Source organism: Scylla paramamosain, chromosome 16 (assembly GCF_035594125.1).
Source record: "Scylla paramamosain isolate STU-SP2022 chromosome 16, ASM3559412v1, whole genome shotgun sequence".
Classification (NCBI taxonomy): Eukaryota; Metazoa; Arthropoda; class Malacostraca; order Decapoda; family Portunidae; genus Scylla; species Scylla paramamosain.
Genome location: NC_087166.1, coordinates 22,710,109 through 22,732,817, shown reverse-complemented (window position 1 = coordinate 22,732,817; position 22,709 = coordinate 22,710,109). Strand labels below are relative to the sequence as shown.

Sequence of the window (22,709 nt, the reverse complement as noted above, 5' to 3'; positions counted from 1 at the left end):
TGTGCCTTAAAGACAATACAAGTGAGGTGAGAACCATAAACAATGGTATTCGGATGACAGCAGATCCGTCACGTTGACACAAACATTACTGAATCCTGTCAAACCTGTGAGGGCACATACAACCAATGACAAAGCTTCGTCCTGCTTGCAGAATGTTAATCTAAGCAGAGTCACACATGATAAATGACAAACTAGACTGATTGCAGAATATCCTCTCTGTAAACAGGTGCTACGTACTTTTACACCTGACTTAACGTATGATACAAATAATGTGATAGATTACTCACTTGCTTGCACTGTATCAGTCGCTTCAGTCTTAACAATTGTTATTGTATATATATTCATCGCTCATTGTCCAGTATTCCACGTGCACTTTCCTCATGTGGCCATTTTGATCTATTTTTAACCTTTTCTCCTTCCTCTCTCCCTCTCAAGGGAATATCAGACCTTCCCTACATTTCTGTCAGTTCTTATGAAAACACTGCATTGCCCTTTTTGTCTTCTTGCAGGGCATTGGTCAAAATAAAGGCCTCTGCCATTGGCTTCTCTACCCCATTTCCAGGCACCTAATTGGCCATCCCTTCATCTCAGATTTTCAACCCTTATCCATTTTCTGTCACATAAATAAAGCCTGTATGCGGAGCTAGAGTCCGTCATCAGAGAGCAGAGATCAGATCAGTCAGCAGTCAGTCATCAGAGAGTCATCAGTCAGTCTTGAGAGAGAGAGAGAGAGAGAGAGAGAGAGAGAGAGAGAGAGAGAGAGAGAGAGAGAGAGAGAGAGAGAGAGAGAGAGAGAGAGAGAGTCAAGCATCATATTCGTCGAAATCTGTCTCGATATCACGCGTGTACATCTCTGTTCATCATTAAATCAAGAAAATACTGTTGTGTTGCCTTCACTCGCACAAATCAACCACAATCTAAAACACTACCCACGTACTCAGCGCTACCAGTATTCATCGGAGAATCAACGAGCCACCATCATCTATCCCGCCACTGTCATCTCCACCAACATCCAGAAAGTCAAAGAACCAATGAAATCAATCCAGAACAAGTAGTGGCAGTGGCTTCTCTGGAAACAAGTGGTGTGCCTCCAGAACAGTGGTGTGCTCATAGAGGCAGTGGTGGCCAGCGGTATCCAGCTGCCATCAGTAGAGGTGTGGGTGCTCTTAGAAACAGCACTCCACACGGTGAACTGATAGCCCAGCATGATAAGGAACATGCCACATACGATTCTTTCTTTTTTTTTTTTTTTTTTTTTTTATCTAGTAGGAGCACCGGCCAAGGGCAACAAATTTATAATAATAAAAAAAAGGCTCACTGAGGTGCCGATTCCGATACTGTCAAAAGCTAAAACAATGCTTAAATACAAGACTTGTTAGTTCGATATATCCATCAATCATAAATACATTATATTAATTTTTCTACAACAGTGTCTAATGAACGGCAGGCGACTGATCAAAACCTCGCTTCCGTGCAAGAGAGGGAAGTATGTGTCGTAATCCTTCCTGATCTCTTTGAAAGGGTTCATGCTGACACTATACAGACGCACTCCAAATATGTTTCTCCTCTCTCTCTCTCTCTCTCTCTCTCTCTCTCTAAGGCAATAAGAAAGGGCGTGGTTTTTATTTTGTTATGTAGTCCAAAGTCGGAATCAGAAGTTCGAACACTAGTTTGACGCGATCTACACAGGCACAGTGAGGCATTCCACCTCACACTCTCTCCAGCCTCAGCAGATAGCAGACGCAACAAAGCCAGATCTCAGGTTTGTGATTTTTGCATATTTATTTAATCTTCTTAATGTTCATAATTTAACAATATGATAACGATGTGACAGAATGGTATACACACACACACACACACACACACAGACACACACACACACACACACACACGCACACACAGGAGGAGGTAGTTGGCACGTGCCGAAACGATAATTACTCCCAGTGAGGTCTAAATCACTGTTCAGGGGGTGCTGTGAACTTATCATTAAACCCAGCTGTGACCTCACTGAACGTTTCCCTTTGTGTCTGACAACACAAGGGGGCAGTCACAGCCTGCCCTCTAAAGACAACTCTCTTTCTCCACACAAAACTACAAGTCTAGTGATCTAGGTGGAAGCCGCCAGGAATATGAGAAGAGAAAACCGACAGGTAACCGTCAGCAGTTGCAAGTCCTTTAATCTCTTAACTCGCCAGAGATAGAGAAGAGAAAACCGACAGGTAGCCGTCAGCAGTTGCAAGTCCTTTAATCTCTTAACTCTTTTTGTTCACCAGCTAAGGTTGTATTCATAGCCACTTGTTAGACTGGTTGAACTCTCTCTACCTTTATTTATTTATTTATTTTTTTTTTAGAGGGGGACAGACAGTGGGGGTGAAATTAGAGGGGGAAGTAGGGTTGAGAGTTGGAGGGAACAGTTTTGGTGAAAGTGAAATATAGTTAGAGAGTAATAGGTGGCGGGCTGTACGCCTTGCTTTTCCTGTTGTTTATTTACCTTTTACCGTTGAGTTGACCTAAATTTTGTTTTGGTAATGGGCAGTGTATGTATGTGTGTGTGTGTTATAACATGTTATTGTTGTCATCTAGATTTTATGCTTTACCTTACGACTGAGAAATTTAATTGTAAAGTGGAGTTGGTACATCCTGCTCTAATGTTTTTGCTGTTTTCCTGAACCATGTGTGCTCCAAAATGTTGTTTTGGTTTTCTGTTATTGTGTGTATGTATTCAGTGTCGTGTAAAATGTTTTGTAGTGTGAATTTTGTTTTTTGAGCTCTTTCGTGTAATAGAATGTTTATTGGTTTCATGTTGCTTAGTTGGTGTAACTCTGATGTGGTTTTTGTGTATGGATACTGTTCATTGTAAACAAACCTTAAGGCATGGTTCTGTACTCTTTGAAGTTTTCTTATAGCATGTTTAGATAATGTTGCTAGTGGATATTCTGGGTAGAGAAGTAGTGGAATTACGCAAGATTTTATGAGGTGTAACTTGATGTTCGTGGTGAGTTGGCTGAATCTTTTTATTGTATATAGAGCGTGCTTTGCTTTTACTACGTTATTTGTGATTTGGTTGTTGTACCCTTTGCTGTTGATTGACAGGCCAAGAATGTTTGCCTTTCTTGTGTATGGTATTCTTTGATGGTTGATAGTTATTGGTTTCGTTTTCGTTATTGAGACTGGAAGTATTGCGAATTTATTTATATTTGTTTTTATTTTCCACTGATGTTCGTATTGGTTTATTTTTGTGATTTCTCTCTCCACTTTTCGTGCTAAAAAATTTCTACTATTCCCTTGTTGTGTTATTATTTGGGTGATGTCATCAGCGTAAGTTACGTATGTGCAATGTGGGCTTGGTGGTGGAATATCTGAGGTGTATATAGTGAATAAGGTTGGTGAAATGTTGCTGCCTTGAGGTACTCCGCTTAGCAGTGGTATGGGTGGACCCGTGTGTGTTTTTATTGCTATACTTGCTGTTCTGTTATTCAAAAAGCTACTTAAGAGCTTTACATAGGTGTCTGGTAAATTTAATAAGGATAGTTTATATTTTAAGCCTTGGTGCCAGACCTTATCAAATGCTTTTGATATATCCCGGGTGACAATTGTGGCTATTTTGTTTGTTGTTAGTGTATGACTTAATTTTTCTGTGAGGATTGCTATGGCAGTATGTGTTGATCGGTGTTGTCTAAAACCGTGTTGAGATGTTGGAAAGAGGTTGTTCGTTTCTAGGTAATTTCTTAGTCTGTGGTTGATTATTTTTTTGAACATTTTTCCTGGCACTTCAAGTAGAGAGATAGGTCTGTGGTTATGTGGGTAACCTAACCTAACCTACCTTTATTTAACAAATACATGAACATATATACAAGAAATACTGAACATAAAAAAATGATTTACATAAAGATATGGACAAAGAGAGTGAAGGTGTGTGTGTATGTCTGTGTGAAGAAAGGAGTAATATGATGTATAGAAAAGACGTGTAACGTATGTGTCGAAAAGCGTGCACAGAATGTGTATGTATAAAAAAATGAGGAAGAAGAGATGAAAGACGAAAAATCTGTGCAGTAGAAAGAGAACGGGAGGCTGAAAACATATAAGAGAAAACGGAGTGCTTGGAGCGGTGACTTGTGTTTACATATTACGCTCTCATGAAGCTATGTTAACAGTGGTGATGATGAACTGGTGCTGATGATTTAAGAAATGGCAATACTGATTTATTGTAATTGAAAGGAGTTGACATGAAGACATCAAACGTTACAAAATATACATTACTGGTTCTGAGAAGCGCGTAAGCTTTAGTGTACCCTGAATATGAGAGAAAATGGGATATTTCTATGGCTGACTAGATTATTTGCTACACAAGCACCTAATAACACACACACCCTTCACTCAAAAATTCAAAATTATCATGGCGACTCCTACACCAACCTCGGAGTCCCTGTCTGGAGAGGGAGCCACAAATGTCTCCTGGTCGTACTGTTTCTGGTATCGACCCTAAGTGTCTTGGCAACCCCCTCAACTTTTTCTTCATTAACTTCTGCAACATTCGCGGTCTTAGATCTGATTTTCAACCTGTAAAACACCACCTCTCCTCTATTAAACCTCATCTTCTTTTCCACACTGAAACTTAGGTGTCTGAGGCAACTGACAGTAGCCCCTTTTCTGTTCCCTTCTACTTTCTCTACCCTCATTTTCGATCCAAAGCTGGATGCTGCGTTTATGTGCGCAATGACTTAACCTGCTCTCGTGCCCACGCTCTTGAATCTTCCGAGTTTTCCACCATCTGGCTACGACTACAGAGTCACTCTAAAACTAAATTTATCTGTGCTGTATACCTCTCACCTAGCTCCTCTGACTATAAGAAATTCTTTGACTACTTAACTTCCAAAGTGGAGCATATTCTGACCATCTTCCCTTTTGCAGAGATCTCCATTCTTGGAGACTTCAATGTTCACCACCAGCTTTGGCTTTCCTCTCCCTTCACTGACCATCCTGGTGAACTAGCCTACAACTTTGCTATCCTCCATGACTTAGAACAATTGGTGCAACACCCTACTTGTATTCCTGACCGTCTTGGAGATACGCCCAACATTCTTGACCTTTTCCTGACTCTAATCCTTCTGCTTATACTGTCACCCTTTCTTCTCCGTTGGGCTCCTCCGATCACAATCTCGTATCTTTATCTTGTCCTTTCGCTCCAGTCCCTCCTCAGGATCCCTCAAAGCGAAGGTGCCTCTGGCGTTTTGCCTTTGCTAGTTGGGGGGACCTGAGGAGGTATTTTGCTGATTTTCCTTGGAATGACTACTGCTTCCGTGTCAGAGACCCGTCTTTGTGTGTTGAGCGCATAACAGAGGTGATAGTGTCTGGCATGGAGGCGTACATTCCTCACTCTTTTTCTCGTCCTAAACCTTCTAAAGCTTGGTTCAACACAGCTTGTTCTCCTGCTATACATGATAAAGAGGTGGCCCACAAAAGGTACTTAAGCCTTCCATCACCAGAATCTCATGCACTTTGTATTTCTGCCCGGAACCATGCCAAGTCTGTTCTCCAACTAGCCAAAAACTCATTCATTAACAGGAAATGTCAAAACCTTTAAAGATCTAACTCCCCTCGTGACTTTTGGCATCTAGCCAAAAATATCTCCAATAACTTTGCTTCTTCTTCTTTCCCTCCTCTATTTCAACCAGATGGCACCACTGCTATCACATCTATTTCTAAAGCTGAACTCTTCGCTCAAACCTTTGCTAAAAACACTACCTTGGACGATTCTGGACTTGTTTCTCCCTCTCCTCCACCCTCTGACTACTTCATGCCACCTATTAAAATTCTTCGCAACGATGTTTTCCATGCCCTCTCTGGCCTAAAGCCTCGGAAGGCTTATGGACCTGATGGGGTCCCTCCTATTGTTCTCCGAAACTCTGCCTCCGTGCTTGCATCTTGCCTAGTCAAACTCTTTCAGTCTGTCAACATCTACCTTTCCTTCTTGCTGGAAGTTTGCCTACATTCAACCTGTTCCTAAAAAGGGTGACCGTTCTAATCCCTCAAACTACCGTCCTATTGCTTTAATTTCCTGCCTATCTAAAGTTTTTGAATCTATCCTCAACAGAAAGATTCTTAAACATCTATCACTTCACAACCTTCTATCTGATCGCCAATATGGGTTCCGTCAAGGCCGCTCTACTGGTGATCTTCTGGCTTTCCTTACTGAGTCTTGGTCATCCTCTTTTAAAGATTTTGGTGAAACTTTTCCTGTTGCCATGGACATTATCAAAAGCTTTTGATAGAGTCTGGCACTAAGCTTTGATTTCCAAACTACCCTCCTACGGCTTCTATCCTTCTCTCTGTAACTTCATGTCAAGTTTCCTTTCTGACCGTTCTATTGCTGCTGGGGTAGACAGTCAGTGCTCTCCTAAATCTATTAACAGTGGCGTTCCTCAGGGTTCTGTTCTGTCACCCACTCTCTTCTTATTATTCATTAATGATCTTCTAAACCAAATTTCTTGTCCTATCCACTCCTACGCTGATGATACCACCGTGCACTTTTCCACGTCTTTTCATAGACGTCCAACCCTTCAGGAGATAAACATTTCACGCAGGGAAGCCACAGAACGCTTAACTTCTGATTTTTCTAAAATTTCTGACTGGGGCAGAGCAAACTTGGTATTGTTCAATGCCTTAAAAACTCAATTCCTCCATCTATCAACTCGACACAACCTTCCAGACAACTATCCCCTCTTCTTCATTGACACTCAACTGTCCCCCTCTTCTACACTGAACATCCTCGGTCTGTCCTTTACTTATAATCTGAACTGGAAACTTCACATCTCGTCTCTAGCTAAAACAGCTTCTATGAAGTTAGGCGTTCTGAGACGTCTCCGCCAGTTTTTCTCACCCCCCCCCCCAGCTGCTCACTCTGTACAAGGGGCTTATCCGTCCTTGTATGGAGTATGCTTCACATGTCTGGGGGGGGGTTCCACTCATACTGGTCTTCTAGACAGGATGGACTCAAAAGCTTTTCGTCTCATCATCTACTCTCCTCTAACTGACTGTCTTCAGCCTCTCTCTCTCATCGCTGCAATGTTGCATCTCTAGCTGTCTTCTACAGCTATTTTCATACTAACTGCTTTTCTGATCTTGCTAACTGCATGCCTCCCCTCCTCCCGCGGTCTCGCTGCACAAGACTTTCTTCTTTCTCTCACTCCTATTCTGTCCACCTCTTTAACACAAGAGTTAACCAGTATTCTCAATCATTCATTCCTTTCTCTGGTAAACTCTGGAACTCCCTGCCTGCCTCTGTATTTCCACCTTCCTATGACTTGAATTCCTTCATGAGGGAGGTTTCAAGACAACTATTCATCAATTTTTTACTACTGCTTTGACCCTTTTATGGGACTGGCATTTCAGTGGGCATTTTCTTTTATTGGATTTTTGTTGCCCTTGGCCAATGTCCTTCCTACATAAAAAAAAAAAACACTTAACCTGCTCTTGAGCCCACGTTCTAGAATCTCCCGAGTTTTAAAACCATCTGGCTACGACTACAGAGTCACTCTCAAACTAAATTCATCTCTGCTGTATACCTCTCACCTAACTCCTCTGACTACAAGAAATTCTTTGACTACTTAACTTCCAAAGTGGAGCACATAATGATTATCTTCCCTTTTGCAGAGATCTTTATTCTTGGAGACTTCAATGTTCACCATAAGCTTTGGCCTTCCTCTTCCTTCACTGACCATCCTGGTGAACAAACCTTTAACTTTGCTGTCCTCCACGACCTAAAGCAATTGGTACAACAGCCTATCCGTATTCCTGACCGTCTTGGAGATACGCCCAACATTCTCTACCTTTTCCTAACCTCTAATCCTGCTTGTCATCCTATCTTCTCCGTTGGGCTCCTCCGATCACAATCTCATATCTGTATCTTATACTGTCGCTCCATTCCCTCTTCAGGATCCTCCCATAGTGGAGGTGCCACTGGTGTTTGGCTTTGCTAACTGGGGGAACATGGATAAGTATTATGCTGATTTTCCTTGGAATGACTACTGCTTCCGTGTTAGAGACCTATCTCTGTGTGCTGAGCACATAACAGAGGTGACAGTGTCTGGCATGGAGGCGTACATTCCTTACTCTTTCACTCGACCTAATGCTTCCAAATCTTGGTTTAACATAGCCTGTTCTCATGCTATACATAATAGAGAGATGGCCCACAAAAGGTACTTGAGCTTTCCATCACCTGAATCTTATGCACTTTATAATTCTTTCCGGAATCATGCCGAGTCTGTTTTCCAACTAGCTGAAAAGTCCTTCATATATAGAAAGTGTAAAAAAATCTTTCAAAGTTTAACTCCCCTCGTGATTTCTGTCACTTCACCAAAAACATCTCCAATAACTTTGCTTCTTCATCTTTCCTTTCTTTATTTCAACCTGAAAGCACCACTGCCATCTCATCTATTTGTAAAGCTGAACTCTTTGCTCAAACCTTTGCTAAGAACTCTACCTTGGATGATTCAGGGTTTGTTCCTCCCTCTCCTCCACACTCTGACTATTTCATTTTACCCATTAAGATGCTTCGCAGTGATGTTTTCCATGTCCTCATTGGCCTAAACCCTCGTAAGGCTTATGGACCCGATGGGGTCCCTCCTATTGTCCTCCAAAACTGTGCCTCTGTGCTTGCACCTTGCCTAGTCAAATTCTTCCAACTCTGTCTATCAATACCTACCTTTCCTTCTTGCTGTAAGTTTGCCTACATTTAACCTGTTCCCCCCCAACAAAAAAAAAACAAAAAAAAAAAAGGTGACCGTCCTAATCCCTCAAACTACCGTCTATTGCTTCATAACCTTCTATCTGATCGCTAGTATGAGTTCCGTCAATGCCGCTCTACTGGTGCTCTTCTGGCTTTCCTTACTGAGTTTTGCCCTTTGTTTATTAGGGATTTTAGAGAAACTTTCGTTATTGCCGTAGACATATTAAAAGCTCCTACGACTTCTATCTTTTTCTCTATAACTCCTTTTCAGGTTTCCCTTCTGATTGTTCTATTGCTGCTATGGTAGACGGTCACTGTTTTTCTCCAAAGTCTATTAAAAGTGATGTTCCTCAGGGCTCTGTCCTGTCATCCACTCTCTTCCTATTATTCATTAATGATCTTCTAAACCAAACTTCTTGTCCTATCCACTCCAACGCTGATGATATCACCCTGCACTTTTCCACATCTTTTCTTTGACGTACAACCCTTCAGGAAGTAAACAGGTCACGCGGGGAAACCACAGAATGGATGATTTCTGATCTCGCTAAAATTTCTGATTGAGGCAGAACAAACTTAGTATTGTTCTATGCGTCAAGAACTCAATACCTCCATCTATCAACTCTACACAACCTTACTGATAACTATCCCCTCTTCTTCAATGACACTCAACTTTCTCCCTCTTCTACATTGAACATCCTCGGTCTGTCATTTACTTATAATCTAAATTGGAAACTTCAAATCTCATGTCTATCTAAAACAGCTCTCTCCTAGTTTTTCTCACTGCCTGCTCACCCAGCTGCTAACTCTGTACAGGGCCTTATCCGTCCATGTATGCAGTATGCTTCACATGTATGTGTGGTTCCTCTTGTACCAATCTTTTATACAGGGTGGAATCAAAAGGTTTTAGCCTTAAGTCCTCTCCTCTAACTGACTGTCTTCAGCCTTTCTCTCATCGTAGTAATGTTGCATCTCTTTCTATCTCTTAGCGCAATTTTTACGTTAACTGCTCTTCTGAGCTTGCGAACTGCATGCCTCCCCTCCTCCCGTGACCTCACTGCAGAAGAATTTCTTGTTTTTCTCGTCCCTATTCTGTCCACCTCTCTAATGCAAGAGTTAACTAGTATTCTCAATCATTCATGCCTTTCTTTAGTAAACTCTGGAACTCTCTGCCTGCTTCTGTATTTTCTCCTTGGACTTTTTCAAGAGGGAGGTTTCAAGACACTTATCCTCTACTATTTGATGCTGTCACTTTTTGGAACCTTTTGCGACTATATTCCCCAACAAGGTTTCCATTGCTATATATTTGTGTGCAATACTTCAATCATACAATTTATTTTCCCATAACTTTCAATAAGGTTTATTTTCGAGTAACTATATTTATTTTCCCATACTTCGATCATACGGTTGATTTTCTTGTACTTTCAATAAGGTTAATTTTCGAGTAACTATATTTACCTTGCCATGCTTCTATCGTACAGTTTACTTTCCCTTAACTTTTAATAGGGGTCATTCTCCAGTAACTTCGGTAAATCGCATCTTAAATCAGGAACAAAGAGGCGGCGTTTCTTTTGTTTTGCCGCCAGTCCATCTTGTCCACGTCATTTGCTGCCGGTTATCTCCGTTTCCCTTGTCTACGATTTTGTGCTAGCCATCTGGTATCTCTTTTTGTAATCTGCTGCTGTTCTCCAGCTCTGTTAGTGTTGTGATGACTCATCGCAACCTGTTGTCCTCGGTGGTCACGTCGCGTCTCTTGTGTATCAGGGTGGTGATAGCTTCTTGCAATCTTGGTGCCTGCTTTCCTGGTTATCATCTTCCCTCATTTATTATTCCTACTTTTTTTTACTTCCTTCTTCATTTATTGATTTATTCATTCTTGTCTCATATTCTTCCTTCTTATGTGTTTCATTTCTTCTTGGTGATTCTTGGGTTACAACATCGGGAATGAAAATAATTCCACACAGGCCATACAGAAAATATTCCATGCACAGTAATCAGATCAAGAAAAAATTATCTAAGTGGATGAATGCCTATACGAGACTGAAAAACAGTATACACAAGATATTAAAATCATGAAAAGAGGATTTAATATCTCGGTATAATGAATTGGTTGGAACAGTTAAACTGTTAACGAAGAAAACATAAAACAATTACGAATTAAAGGTAGCTAGCTAGGAAAGAACGGATCAAAAGGGACTCTTCAGATATAAAGAATGAAGACTATGTTAGGCACTGGTATGTTTTTATTCGCATACTTAGTGGCGAGGAGCGGCTGAGGTGAAGTGTAGTAATAGGACAGCGTGTAGTTGGATGTGGAAGCCAAACAACTTGAATCTGCATTGCTGAATTGTGTGCAATGGTAGCCAAGCAAGTTTATAGAGTGCATTGTTGAGGTACTATGATCGAAATTAATTAAACATGTAGGTACGCTGCTCTCTTACGCGATAATGTGACGAACTGAGTGGTACTCGGTGGCAGACTTATCCAGATATGGCTAGGGCAACAATCTCGAGTCTCTGTACGAGTATATATATATATATATATATATATATATATATATATATATATATATATATATATATATATATATATATATATATATATATATATATATATATATATATATATATATATATATATATATATATATATATATATATATATATATATATATATATATATATATATATATATATATATATATATATATATATATATATATATATATATACTGGTTAACTCTTGCGTTAGAGAGGTGGACAGAATAGGGATGAGAGAAAGAAGAAAGTCTTGTGCAGCGAGGCCGCGGGAGGAGGGGAGGCACGCAGTTAGCAGGATCAGAATAGCAGTTAGCATGAAAATAGCTGTAGAAGACAGCTAGAGATGCAACATTGCGGCGGTGAGAGAGAGGCTGAAGACAGTCAGTTAGAGGAGAATAGTTGATGAGACGAAAAGCTTTTGATTAGACTCTGTCTAGAAGAGCAGTATGAGTAGAACCTCCCCAGACATGTGAAGCATACTTCATATATGGGTGGATAAGGCCCTCGTACAGAGTGAGCAGCCGGGGGGGGGGGTGAGAAAAACTGGCGGAGACGTCTCAGAACATCTAACTTCATAGAAGCTGTTTTAGTTAGAGATGAGATGTGAAGTTTCCAGTTCAGATTATAAGTAAAGGACAGACCGAGGATGTTCAATGTAGAAGAGGGGGACAGTTGAGTGTCATTGAAGAAGAGGGGATAGTTGTCTGGAAGGTTGTGTCGAGTTGATAGATGGAGGAATTGAGTTTTTAAGGCATTGAACAATACCAAGTTTGCTCTGCCCCAGTCAGAAATTTTAGAAAAATCAGAAGTTAAGCGTTCTGTGGCTTCCCTGCGTGAAATGTTTACCTCCTGAAGGGTTGAACGTCTATGAAAAGACGTGGAAAAGTGCAGGGTGGTATCATCAGCGTAGGATTGGATAGAACAAGAAATTTGGTTTAGAAGATCATTAATGAATAATAAGAAGAGAGTGGGTGACAGGACAGAACTCTGAGGAACACCACTGTCAATAGATTTAGGGGAAGAACAGTGACCGTCTACTACAGCAGCAATAGAACGGTCAGAAAGGAAACTTGAGATGAAGTTACAGAGAGAAGGATTGAAGCCGTAGGAGGATAGTTTGGAAATCAAAGCTTAGTGCCAGACTTTATCAAAAGCTTTTGATATGTCCAAGGCAACAGCAAAAGTTTCACCAAAATCTCTGAAAGAGGATGACCAAGACTCAGCAAGGAAAGCCAGAAGATCACTAGTAGAGCTGTTTTGACGGGACCCATACTGGCGATCAGATAGAAGGTTGTGAAGTGATAGATGTTTAAGAATCTTCCTGTTAAGGGTAGACTCAAAAACTTTAGATAGGCAGGAAATTAAAGCAATAGGACGGTAGTTTGTGGGATTAGAAACATCATTGCGAATAATTTTAATAGGCAGCATGAAGTAGTCAGAGGATGGAGGAGAGGGAGGAACAAGCCCAGAATCATCCAAGGTAGAGTTTTTAGCAAAGGTTTGAGCGAAGAGTTCAGCTTTAGAAATAAATGTGATAGCAGTGGTGCCATCTGGTTGAAATAAAAGAGGGAAAGAAGAAGAAGCAAAATTATTGGAGATATTTTTGGCTAGATGCCAGAAGTCACGAGGGGAGTTAGATCTTTAAAGGTTTTGACACTTTCTGTTAATAAAGTAGTTTTTGGGTAGTTGGAGAACAGACTTGGCATGGTTCCGGGCAGAAATACAAAGTGCATGAGATTCTGGTGATGGAAGGCTTAAGTACCTTTTGTGGGCCACCTCTCTATCATGTAAAGCATGAGAACAAGCTGTGTTAAACCAAGGTTTGGAACGTTTAGGACGAGAAAAAGAGTGAGGAATGTACGCCTCCATGCCAAACACTATCACCTCTGTTATGCGTTCAGCACACAAAGACGGGTCTCTGACACGGAAGCAGTGTTCATTCCAAGGAAAATCAGCAAAATACCTCCTCAGGTCCCTACAACAAGCAGAGGCAAAATGCCAGAGGCACCTTCGCTTAGGGGAATCCTGAGGAGGGATTGGAGCGAAAGGACAAGATACAGATATGAGATTGTGATCGGAGGAGCCCAACGGAGAAGAAAGGGTGACAGCATAAGCAGAAGGATTAGAAGTCAGGAAAAGGTGAAGAATGTTGGGTGTATCTCCAAGACGGTCGAGAATAGGAGTAGGGTGTTGCACCAATTGCTCTACGTCGTGGAGGATAGCAAAGTTGAAGGCTAGTTCACCAGGATGGTCAGTGAAGGGAGAGAAAAGCCAAAGCTGGTGGTGAACATTGAAGTCTCCAAGAATGGAGATCTCTGCAAAAGGGTAGAGGGTCAGAATGTGCTCACTTTGGAAGTTAAGTAGTCAAAGAATTTCTTATAGTCAGAGGAGTTAGGTGAGAGGTATACAGCACGGATAAATTTAGTTTGAGAGTGACTCTGTAGTCGTAGCCAGATGGTGGAAAACTCGGAAGATTCAAGAGCGTGGGCACGAGAGCAGGTTAAGTCATTGCGCACTTAAACGCAACATCCAGCTTTGGATCGAAAATGAGGATAGAGAAAGTAGGAGGCAACAGAAAAGGGGCTACTGCCTGTTGCCTCAGACACCTGAGTTTGAGTGAGGAAAAGACGATGAGGTTTAGAAGAGGAGAGGCGGTGTTCTACAGATTGAAAATTAGATCTTAGACCGCGAATGTTGCAGAGGTTAATGAAGAAAAAGTTGAGGGGGGGGTGTCAAGACACTTTGGGTCGTCGACAGAAAGGCAGTCCGACCTGGAGACATTTATGGTCCCCTCCCCAGATGGGGACTCCGAGGCTGGTGTAGGAGTCGCCATGATAATTTTGAAATTTTTGAGTGAAGGGTGTGTGTGTTATTAGGTGCTTGTAGTTTTGTGTGGAGGAAGAGAGTTGTCTTTAGAGGGCAGGCTATGACTGCCTCCTTGTGTTGTGATACACAAAGGGAAACGTTCAGTGAGGTAACAGCTGGGTTTAATGATAAGTTCACAGCACTCCCTGAACAGTGCTTTAGACCTCACTTGGAATAATTATCGTTTCGGCAGGTGTCTTATATATATATATATATATATATATATATATATATATATATATATATATATATATATATATATATATATATATATATATATATATATATATATATATATATATATATATATATATATATATATATATATATATATATATATATATATATATACGAGTATATATATATATGAGCCTTCTATCACCAAAATCTCACGCGCTTTATATCTATAAATAATAAATAATAATAATAAACGGTTTATTCTTTAGGCAGTCAACAAACTGAAAATGTACATTGGGGGTGGGGAAATACTTGACATTAATCCTAAAGGTAAGTCAAATCTAGAAGAGACTATTGATTGATGGCTCGCATATTTCTGACCGGAACCATGCCAGTTCTGTTCTCCAACTAGCCAAAAACTCTTTCATTAATAGAAAGTATCAAAATATTTCAATATCTAACTCCCCTCGTGACTTCTGGCACTTAGCCAAAAACATCTCCAATAACATTGTTTCTTCTTTCCCTCCTTTATTTGAACCAGACGGCACCACTGCTGTGAAATATATCTCTAAAGCTGAAATTTTCCCTCAAACCTTTGCTAAAAACCCTAACTTTTACGACTCGGGGCCTATTCCTTTCTCCTCCACCTTCTGACTACTTCATGCTACCCGTTAAAATTCTTCGCATTGATGTTTTCCATGCCTTCGCTGGCCTAAACACTCGGAAGGCTTATGGACGTGATGGGGTCCCTTCTATTGTTCCAAGAAACTGCGCCTCTGTGCTTGCACCTTGCATACTATTTCAACAACTGTCAACATTTACCTTTCCTTCTCGCTGGAAGTTTGCCTATATTCAGCCTGTTCCTACTAAGGGTAACCGTTCTAATCCCTCAAACTACCGTCCTATTGCCTTAATTTCCTGCTTTCCTATTGCTTTAATTTCCTGTCTATACTTTTTTTTTTATCTATCCTTAAGTGGAAGATTCCTAAACTTCTATCACTCCTAAACGTCCTATTGCCTTAATTTCCTGCTTTCCTATTGCTTTAATTTCCTGTCTATACTTTTTTTTTTTTTATCTATCCTTAAGTGGAAGATTCCTAAACTTCTATCACTTCACAATCTCCTATCTGATCACCAGTATGGGTTCCGTCAAGGCCACTCTGCTGGTGATCTGGCTCTCCTTACTGAGTCTTGGTCATCCTCTCTTAGAGATTTTGGTGAAAGTTTTGCTTTTGCTTTAGACATATCAAAAGCTTTTGATAGAGTCTGGCACAAAGCTTTGATTTCCAAACTACCCTCCTACGGCTTCTATCCTTCTCTCTGTAACTTCATCTTAAGTTTCCTTTCTGACCGTTCTGTTGCTGCTGTGGTAGACAGTCACTGTTCTTCTAAATCTATTAATAGTGTTGTTCTTCAGGGTTCTGTTCTGTCATCCACTCTCTTCCTATTATTCATCAATGATCTTCTAAATCAAACTTCTTGCCCTATCCACTCCTACTCGGATTAAATCACCCTACACTTTTCCACATCTTTTTCGCAGACGTACAACCCTTCAGAAAGTAAACAGTTTACACAGGGAAGACACAGAACGCCTGACTTCTGATCTGTTTAAAATTTCTGATTGGGGCAGAGCAAACTTGGTATTGTTCAGTGCCTCAAAAACTCAATTTCTCCTTCTATTATCTAGACACAACCTTTCAGATAACTATCCCCTCTTCTTCAATGACACTCAACTGTCCCCCTCTTCTACATTGAACATCTTTGGTCTGTCCTTTTCTTGCAATCTAAACTGGAAATTTCACAACTCATCTCTAGCTAAAACAGCTTCTATGACGTTAGTTGTTCTGAAACGTCTCCGTCAGTTTTTTCTCACCTCCCCCAGCTGCCAATTCTGTACAAGGGCCTTATCCGTCCATGTATGAAGTATGCTTCACATGTCTGGAAGGGTTCCACTCGTTTCGCTCTTCTAGACAGAGTGGAATCAAAAGTTTTTCGTCTCATCAAGTCCTCCCCTGTAACTGACTGTCTTGAGCCTCTTTCTCATTGCCGTAATGTTGCATATCTTGCTATCTTCTACCGCTATTTTCATTCCAACTGCTCTTGTGATCTTGCTTACTGCATGCCTCCCCTATTACCGTGACCTCGCTACACCACTTCCTTCTTTCTCTCACCCCTATTCTGTCCACCTCTCTACTGCAACATGCAATGCCTGAAGATGAAACGTTGCAAGTAATAAAGTAAATAAAAAACTCGGGATGTATTCCCTGTTCATTTCTACTATCTATCTATCTATCTATCTATCTATCTATCTATCTATATATATATATATATATATATATATATATATATATATATATATATATATATATATATATATATATATATATATATATATATATATATATATATATATATATATATATATATATATATATATAGTGTGTGTGTGTGTGTGTGTGTGTGTGTGTGTGTGTGTGTGTGTGTGTGTGTGTGTGTGTGTGTTTGTGCGCGCACGCTCGAGCGCGTTATTTTTATTTATTTTATTTATTTTTTTTTTCGCGCATATTTGTTAGTGTCTTTCATTCTGTTTGCGTTCCTCACGAATTCACCCATTTGTCTGTTTGTTCGTTCTAGATCCATCATCAAGTTTCATTGCAGTATTGCTAAGAAATGACAATTTTTCTTTAACGATTTACAAACAAATACATATTTGCAGATCTACTTGGTCCTGTCAGTGAGGTCACCTGCACCAGCAGAGATTGTGAAGATGGCGGAAAGTGTCGAGACACTTAAACAATCCATCCTTCGGCGGTCGAGAGTTGTTGATGGCGGACATCCACGTATCCATGTCATTCCCATGCATCACACTGTGCGAGATGAAGAAGCAGGTCTTGAAAAACTTGAGTTTGGATGTAATCATGGACGTGGTGCAAGCAAAGTTATCATGATGGTGGGGCAAACAGGCTCTGGAAAGACAACACTCATCAATGGCCTGGTTAACTATGTCTTTGGTGTTGACTGGAATGATTCCTTCCGCTTCAAGATGATTGTGGAGGGTAGTCACGCTGACCAGGCCGAGAGTCAGACGAGGAATGTCACTTCCTACACTCTGCATCACCAGGACGGTTTCAGAATGCCCTATTCCCTCACCATCATCGATACTCCAGGCTTTGGTGACACTAAAGGTATTAAGAGGGACAGGGAAATAGTTGAGCAGCTTCGCAAGTTTTTCACAAGCCCAGGAGATCTCGGCATCAGCCACATCGATGCCATTGGCTTTGTGGTTCAGGCTTCCCAGGCCAGACTCTCTGTAGGACAAAAATATGTCTTTGACAGTATCCTTGCACTGTTTGGCAAAGATATAAGCGATAACATATTCCTTCTCGTTACTTTTGCTGACGGCCAGGAGCCTGAGGTTCTTAGTGCTGTGAAGAAAGCTGAAATACCGTACAAGGATTACTTCCAGTTTAATAATTCTGCTCTCTACTATCAGACTGATAAAAGGAGAAAGTTCGGCTCTCTTTTCTGGGACATGGGATGTGAAAGCTTCCAGATCTTCCTGGACAAAGTTCTCGAAATTGAAAGTAAGAGTCTTGTTCTTACTAAGAATGTTCTTAGGGAGCGCAAAAAAATTGAAGAATATATTGAGTCTATTCAAAGAGAAATGAAAGTAGGACTAAGTAAACTGAATACCCTGGAAAAGGAAAAAGAAATGTTAAGAAAACATGAACATGATGTAGACCAAAACAAAAACTTCTCTTTTGAGGTGGAAGAAGATGTTTTTGTAAAGAAGGATTGTGATGAAAATGGGTATAAGTATAAAGGAATGCATAACTGTATGAAATGTGAGCGCACTTGTTGCCATTGGTGCTGGGGTTACTCTCTTGGTGTTGGAGGCAGGTGGTGCTGTTCTATGAATAAAGAAATGATGTGCATGATCTGCGGTTGTTCTCTTGAAGAACACAGAATGTCTAACTACATGTATGAAGTGAGTAGGAAGACAACCATGAAAACGGTGGCTGAAATTCGTCTCCGCTTCACAGAATCACTGAAGGAAAAACACTCTGCGCTGAATATGATTGACGAGATTCAAAGAGAATATGATTTAGGGCAGAAGAAAATACTGCACATGGCTGACTCGGTAAGGAAATCTCTTGACAGACTAAAGGAAATAGCTCTGAGACCAGACCCGTTAAGCACTGTCGAATACATCGACATAATGATAAAGAATGAGCAAAGGGATGCAAAGGCGGGATGGCAAGAAAGAGTTGACCAACTCATCCTACTAAAGAAAAGGGCGAAGGAAACAAAAAAATATGCTAACTGGATGGTTCAGGTATGTGGTGGAAAGTGATTGATTGACTTCAGTTATGGCGCCGCAATATCGACATATGGTGAAAAAGGTAGGTCTTCTAAAGTGCCACTCCCCTAAAATCTTGAAGTTAAGGACAACAAATAGGCTCGAGATGTTTACATTGTACTTTCCTAGAGTACTTGAAGTCATAGCTGTGAAGCATTCTCTTCCCTCACTGTCCCCACACCATGAGAGGTGCACTCCATACACGAGTGTATAAGGTCCCTGTATAAGCTCAGCATCTGGGAGTGGCAAAGCATGCACGGAAGAAACATGCATCGCGTAGCTTCGTGGAAGTATGTTTAACAAAAGACAATTCATAAATATTCAGTGTGGAGGAAGGGATGCGTTGAGAGCTTTGGAAGTGCAGATATCACCAACCATAGCATCTGAATTTCTGAGGCACTGGCGTTGCATATTTTGTTCTGTCATAATAGGAAATCCAAGAGAGTTCAGATGTGAAGCATTTTATAATTGTTTTTCATATTGTTGCTTAATTCCTGTCAAGGTATTAGTGTAGCAAATACTGTAGAAAAAAAAAAAATAGGAAAGGCATCATCAGCATAAGTCAATAGGACAGCGGTTTCAGGAGCGGTCCAGTGTTATAACATGAGAGGATGATGAAATCAGACCTTGTGGAATACTACTGTTAAGATGTTTAGCCAGGAAGAAAACTTCGGGTACAGGTGAAAAGAGATGGACTGTAATGGGACTGCAGTATTTATATTATTTTGCATACTGGAGTCCTTTGTGTTACTTCCTATATCATTCATTGAAGTCTTTGCTCAGAGTTCACTTATTAGTGGTATTGTGGTGGATATTTTGTCTTTGTATTGTCCATCATGGGAATCTTCTATGAAGACGATGTAAACTTGACGCTTGACGTTAGAATACTCCCTGTGTTGAAGACGTTAATTACTGATTTAATTTAGTTAGACGAGTATAGGCATATCTAACGAGAGTCATTATCTTTAGCTGCCTATATCGATATTTAGTATAGTTTATTGCCATTAATTCATAATATATATATATATATATATATATATATATATATATATATATATATATATATATATATATATATATATATATATATATATATATATATATATATATATATATATATATATATATATATATATATATATATATATATATATACATTTTTTTTTATGTAGGAGGGACACTGGCCAAGGGCAATAAAAATCCAATAAAAAAATAAGAAGCCCACTGAGATGCCAGTCCCAGAAAAGGGTCCAAAGCGATATAATACATACTTAACAAGTATGTATTATACACTGTTTCTATAGTGAGGTGACCGAGTTTTGTATAATTACAGATCCTAGACAATTTTAAATATAAATTATTTTTATGAAAGTTCCAATTTAGATTCTGATTGATATAAACCTTAAGAAATTTTAAATGGGATACATATGTCGATGTGTTCCATCTTCTAGCATTAGTGGGAAAATTTGATTTTGTATGGACCTTTTCTGAAAAAAAAAAGTTTTAACCACACTAAGTTTGTTTATGTATCGAATGTAATCTGTAGTGTAATACGAGTGCAAATTGCTAACATCATTATGGTTTAACAATAAATTTATATCATCAGCGTAATTAGTATATCTAAATTGTGAGCTGGCATTTATGATGTTACTTATATAGATAAGAAAAGTATTGGTCGTAATATTGATCCCAGAAGTACACCTACGGATATGGATTTAGTTCAAGAATAATAAGCACTGCAATGGACAGCTTGTGACCTGTTGGTAATATAACTTTGGAATAGCTGTAGTGGCACACCTCGTATTCCAATACGATTTATCAAATAATAAATTATGTTATAATGCAAAGTATCAAATGCCTTGGACTGGTCTATAAATACAAATACAGCGTAAGATTTATCTTCTAAACATTTATAAAAATTATTGGTAAATTCCAATATTGTAGTCTCGGTTAAATGGTTGGCACGAAAACCATGCTGATATTGTTACAATATTGTTTTCTCTAAATAGTTTTTCAAACAAGAGGAAATATTTTTTCAAATATAGTACTGAATGCTGGAAGTACTGTACTGTATGCTGGATGGAAATATTGATATGCGGCAGTAATTATTGATATTGTTCAAATAACGAAAGTATTCTCTATTGGGTTTCTTCATAACTGTTGCTATATCTTAAGAAATGATTATTGAAAATATTTGAAGGATCAGGACAGAAAGGTTTTAGTTCAATCAGATTACTTAAATTAGAAGTATTGTTCTGATATATTTCCAATGCCGTTTAGGGTTACCCTGATTTTATTTTAATGGCTATAATATTTGTTCTTTGCTACTCTTAATGTGGCTGTTAACTTACTTCTATATTGTTTATAAATTTCTTTATATGTTAAGGGCCACTTACGTGCCAGTCGTTCTAACCTGTTTTTTTTTTTCCTGCATGCTGATTCTCAAAGCTGGTGTAATAAATGGACTGCGCTGGTTCTTGAATTCTGCTTTGATTTTTTCTCTCAGGAAATCTTTTCATGGAATAGATTGTTAAATTTACAGAAAAAGAAATACGCCTCGTCGGGGCAATTCGACATCATTCCATATTACTTCTGAAAGATCACTACTAAGATTATCTAATGCAGTTTGTGTCATGACTCTTTGGTGATGTATGCCTGATTAGGTTTAAGTGTGTGGTGATTAGTGAACTGAGGAACTACTGGAAAGTGGTCAGTTATATTGGTTTGTATTGTGTAATTATTAATGTTATTTTCAACATTTGACACCATATATGGTCGATTAGTGTGGCAGAAGTATCTGTTATTTTGGTCGGTCTAGGCATTAAAGGGAAAAAAAAGAAAGTACATCAAATTAGTAAATTCAAAGACAACCTTCATGCTGTTTCATTAAACCTAAATTAAAGTCCCCCAAAACATAGATGCTATGGTACTTGTTCTCATTAGCAGTAGAACAACTATCACACAGTCTTTTCAGAAAGTAATCAATGTTGCTATTAGGAGGTCTATATATATGCAAATAAATAAATATTTCTTTTCAATATTAGTACTCACAACATCTAAGCGCTCTATGTTTGGCTCAGCAAAGGAAATTTCACTGAACTCAGTAGAATTATAGTCACTAGATTTTTTTTTTTTTATGTTGGAGGATCACCGGCCAAGGGCAATAAAAATTGCAACAAAAAAAGAAAAGGCCCACTGAGGTGCCGGTCCTCGTACAGAGACGAAAGCGTTAGTCAAAATTATAGGATAAGTGTACTGAACTTCTCTCTTGAAAGATTTCAATTCATAGGGAGGTGAAAATACAGAAGCAGAGGCAGGGAGTTTCAGAGTTTACCAGAGAAAGGGATGAATGACTGATAATACTGATAACTCTTGCATTAGAGAGGTGGACAGAATACGGGTGAGAGAAAGAAGAAAGTTTTGTGCAGCGAGGCCGCGGGAGGACGGGAAGCATGCAGTTAGCAAGATCAGAAGAGCAGTTGTCATGCTAATAGCGGTAGAAGATAGCAAGAGATGCAACATTGCGGCGATGAGAAAGAGGCTGAAGACAGTCAGTTAGAGGAAAGTTGATAAGAAAAAAAGCAATGTACATTGCTACAGCACCGTTATTCCTGTTTCTACATTTACTTGTGGCCAGGAAGTTGATATAATGGAATAAGGTTAATATCTAATCTAATTTCTGTAAAGCTATAGGCCCCAAAATATTAATATTTAGACGGGTGTTGCTTAAAATTATGTCAATAAAGGATTAGAGTTTAGGTGGAATAGAACGAATGTTCATACTGAATAGTGTGGTAGTAAATGCATTATTAGTAATAAGTGAAGAAAAGGAATAAAAAAATATATAGTCTGATTTAGGGACATTTAAGTATCTTATACGTAAGGAGGATTGAATAATATATAAATCAGTCATATTTGTCACCTAACACAGTAAAATGGATCAACTGATTTGCATGACTTGTTAGATGTTAATAGATTAATGAAATCGTAATGGTTTAAGTATGCAAGTGATATCTCAGAAGTAAATAATGTTCCTTACACT

The 22,709-nt window shown here is 39.3% G+C and overlaps 1 protein-coding gene across 1 annotated transcript; it reads left to right on the top strand.

Annotated features, from left to right (window-relative positions):
- The first annotated feature begins 1,610 nt into the window (after positions 1 to 1,610).
- LOC135108143 (uncharacterized) lies at positions 1,611 to 21,541 on the top strand. The gene is made up of 2 exons (XM_064018865.1): positions 1,611 to 1,762; positions 17,024 to 21,541. Exon 2 carries the CDS (start codon positions 17,075 to 17,077, stop codon positions 18,659 to 18,661), a length of 1,587 nt encoding a protein of 528 aa, XP_063874935.1. The 5' UTR covers positions 1,611 to 1,762; positions 17,024 to 17,074; the 3' UTR covers positions 18,662 to 21,541.
- The last annotated feature ends 1,168 nt before the right edge of the window (positions 21,542 to 22,709 follow it).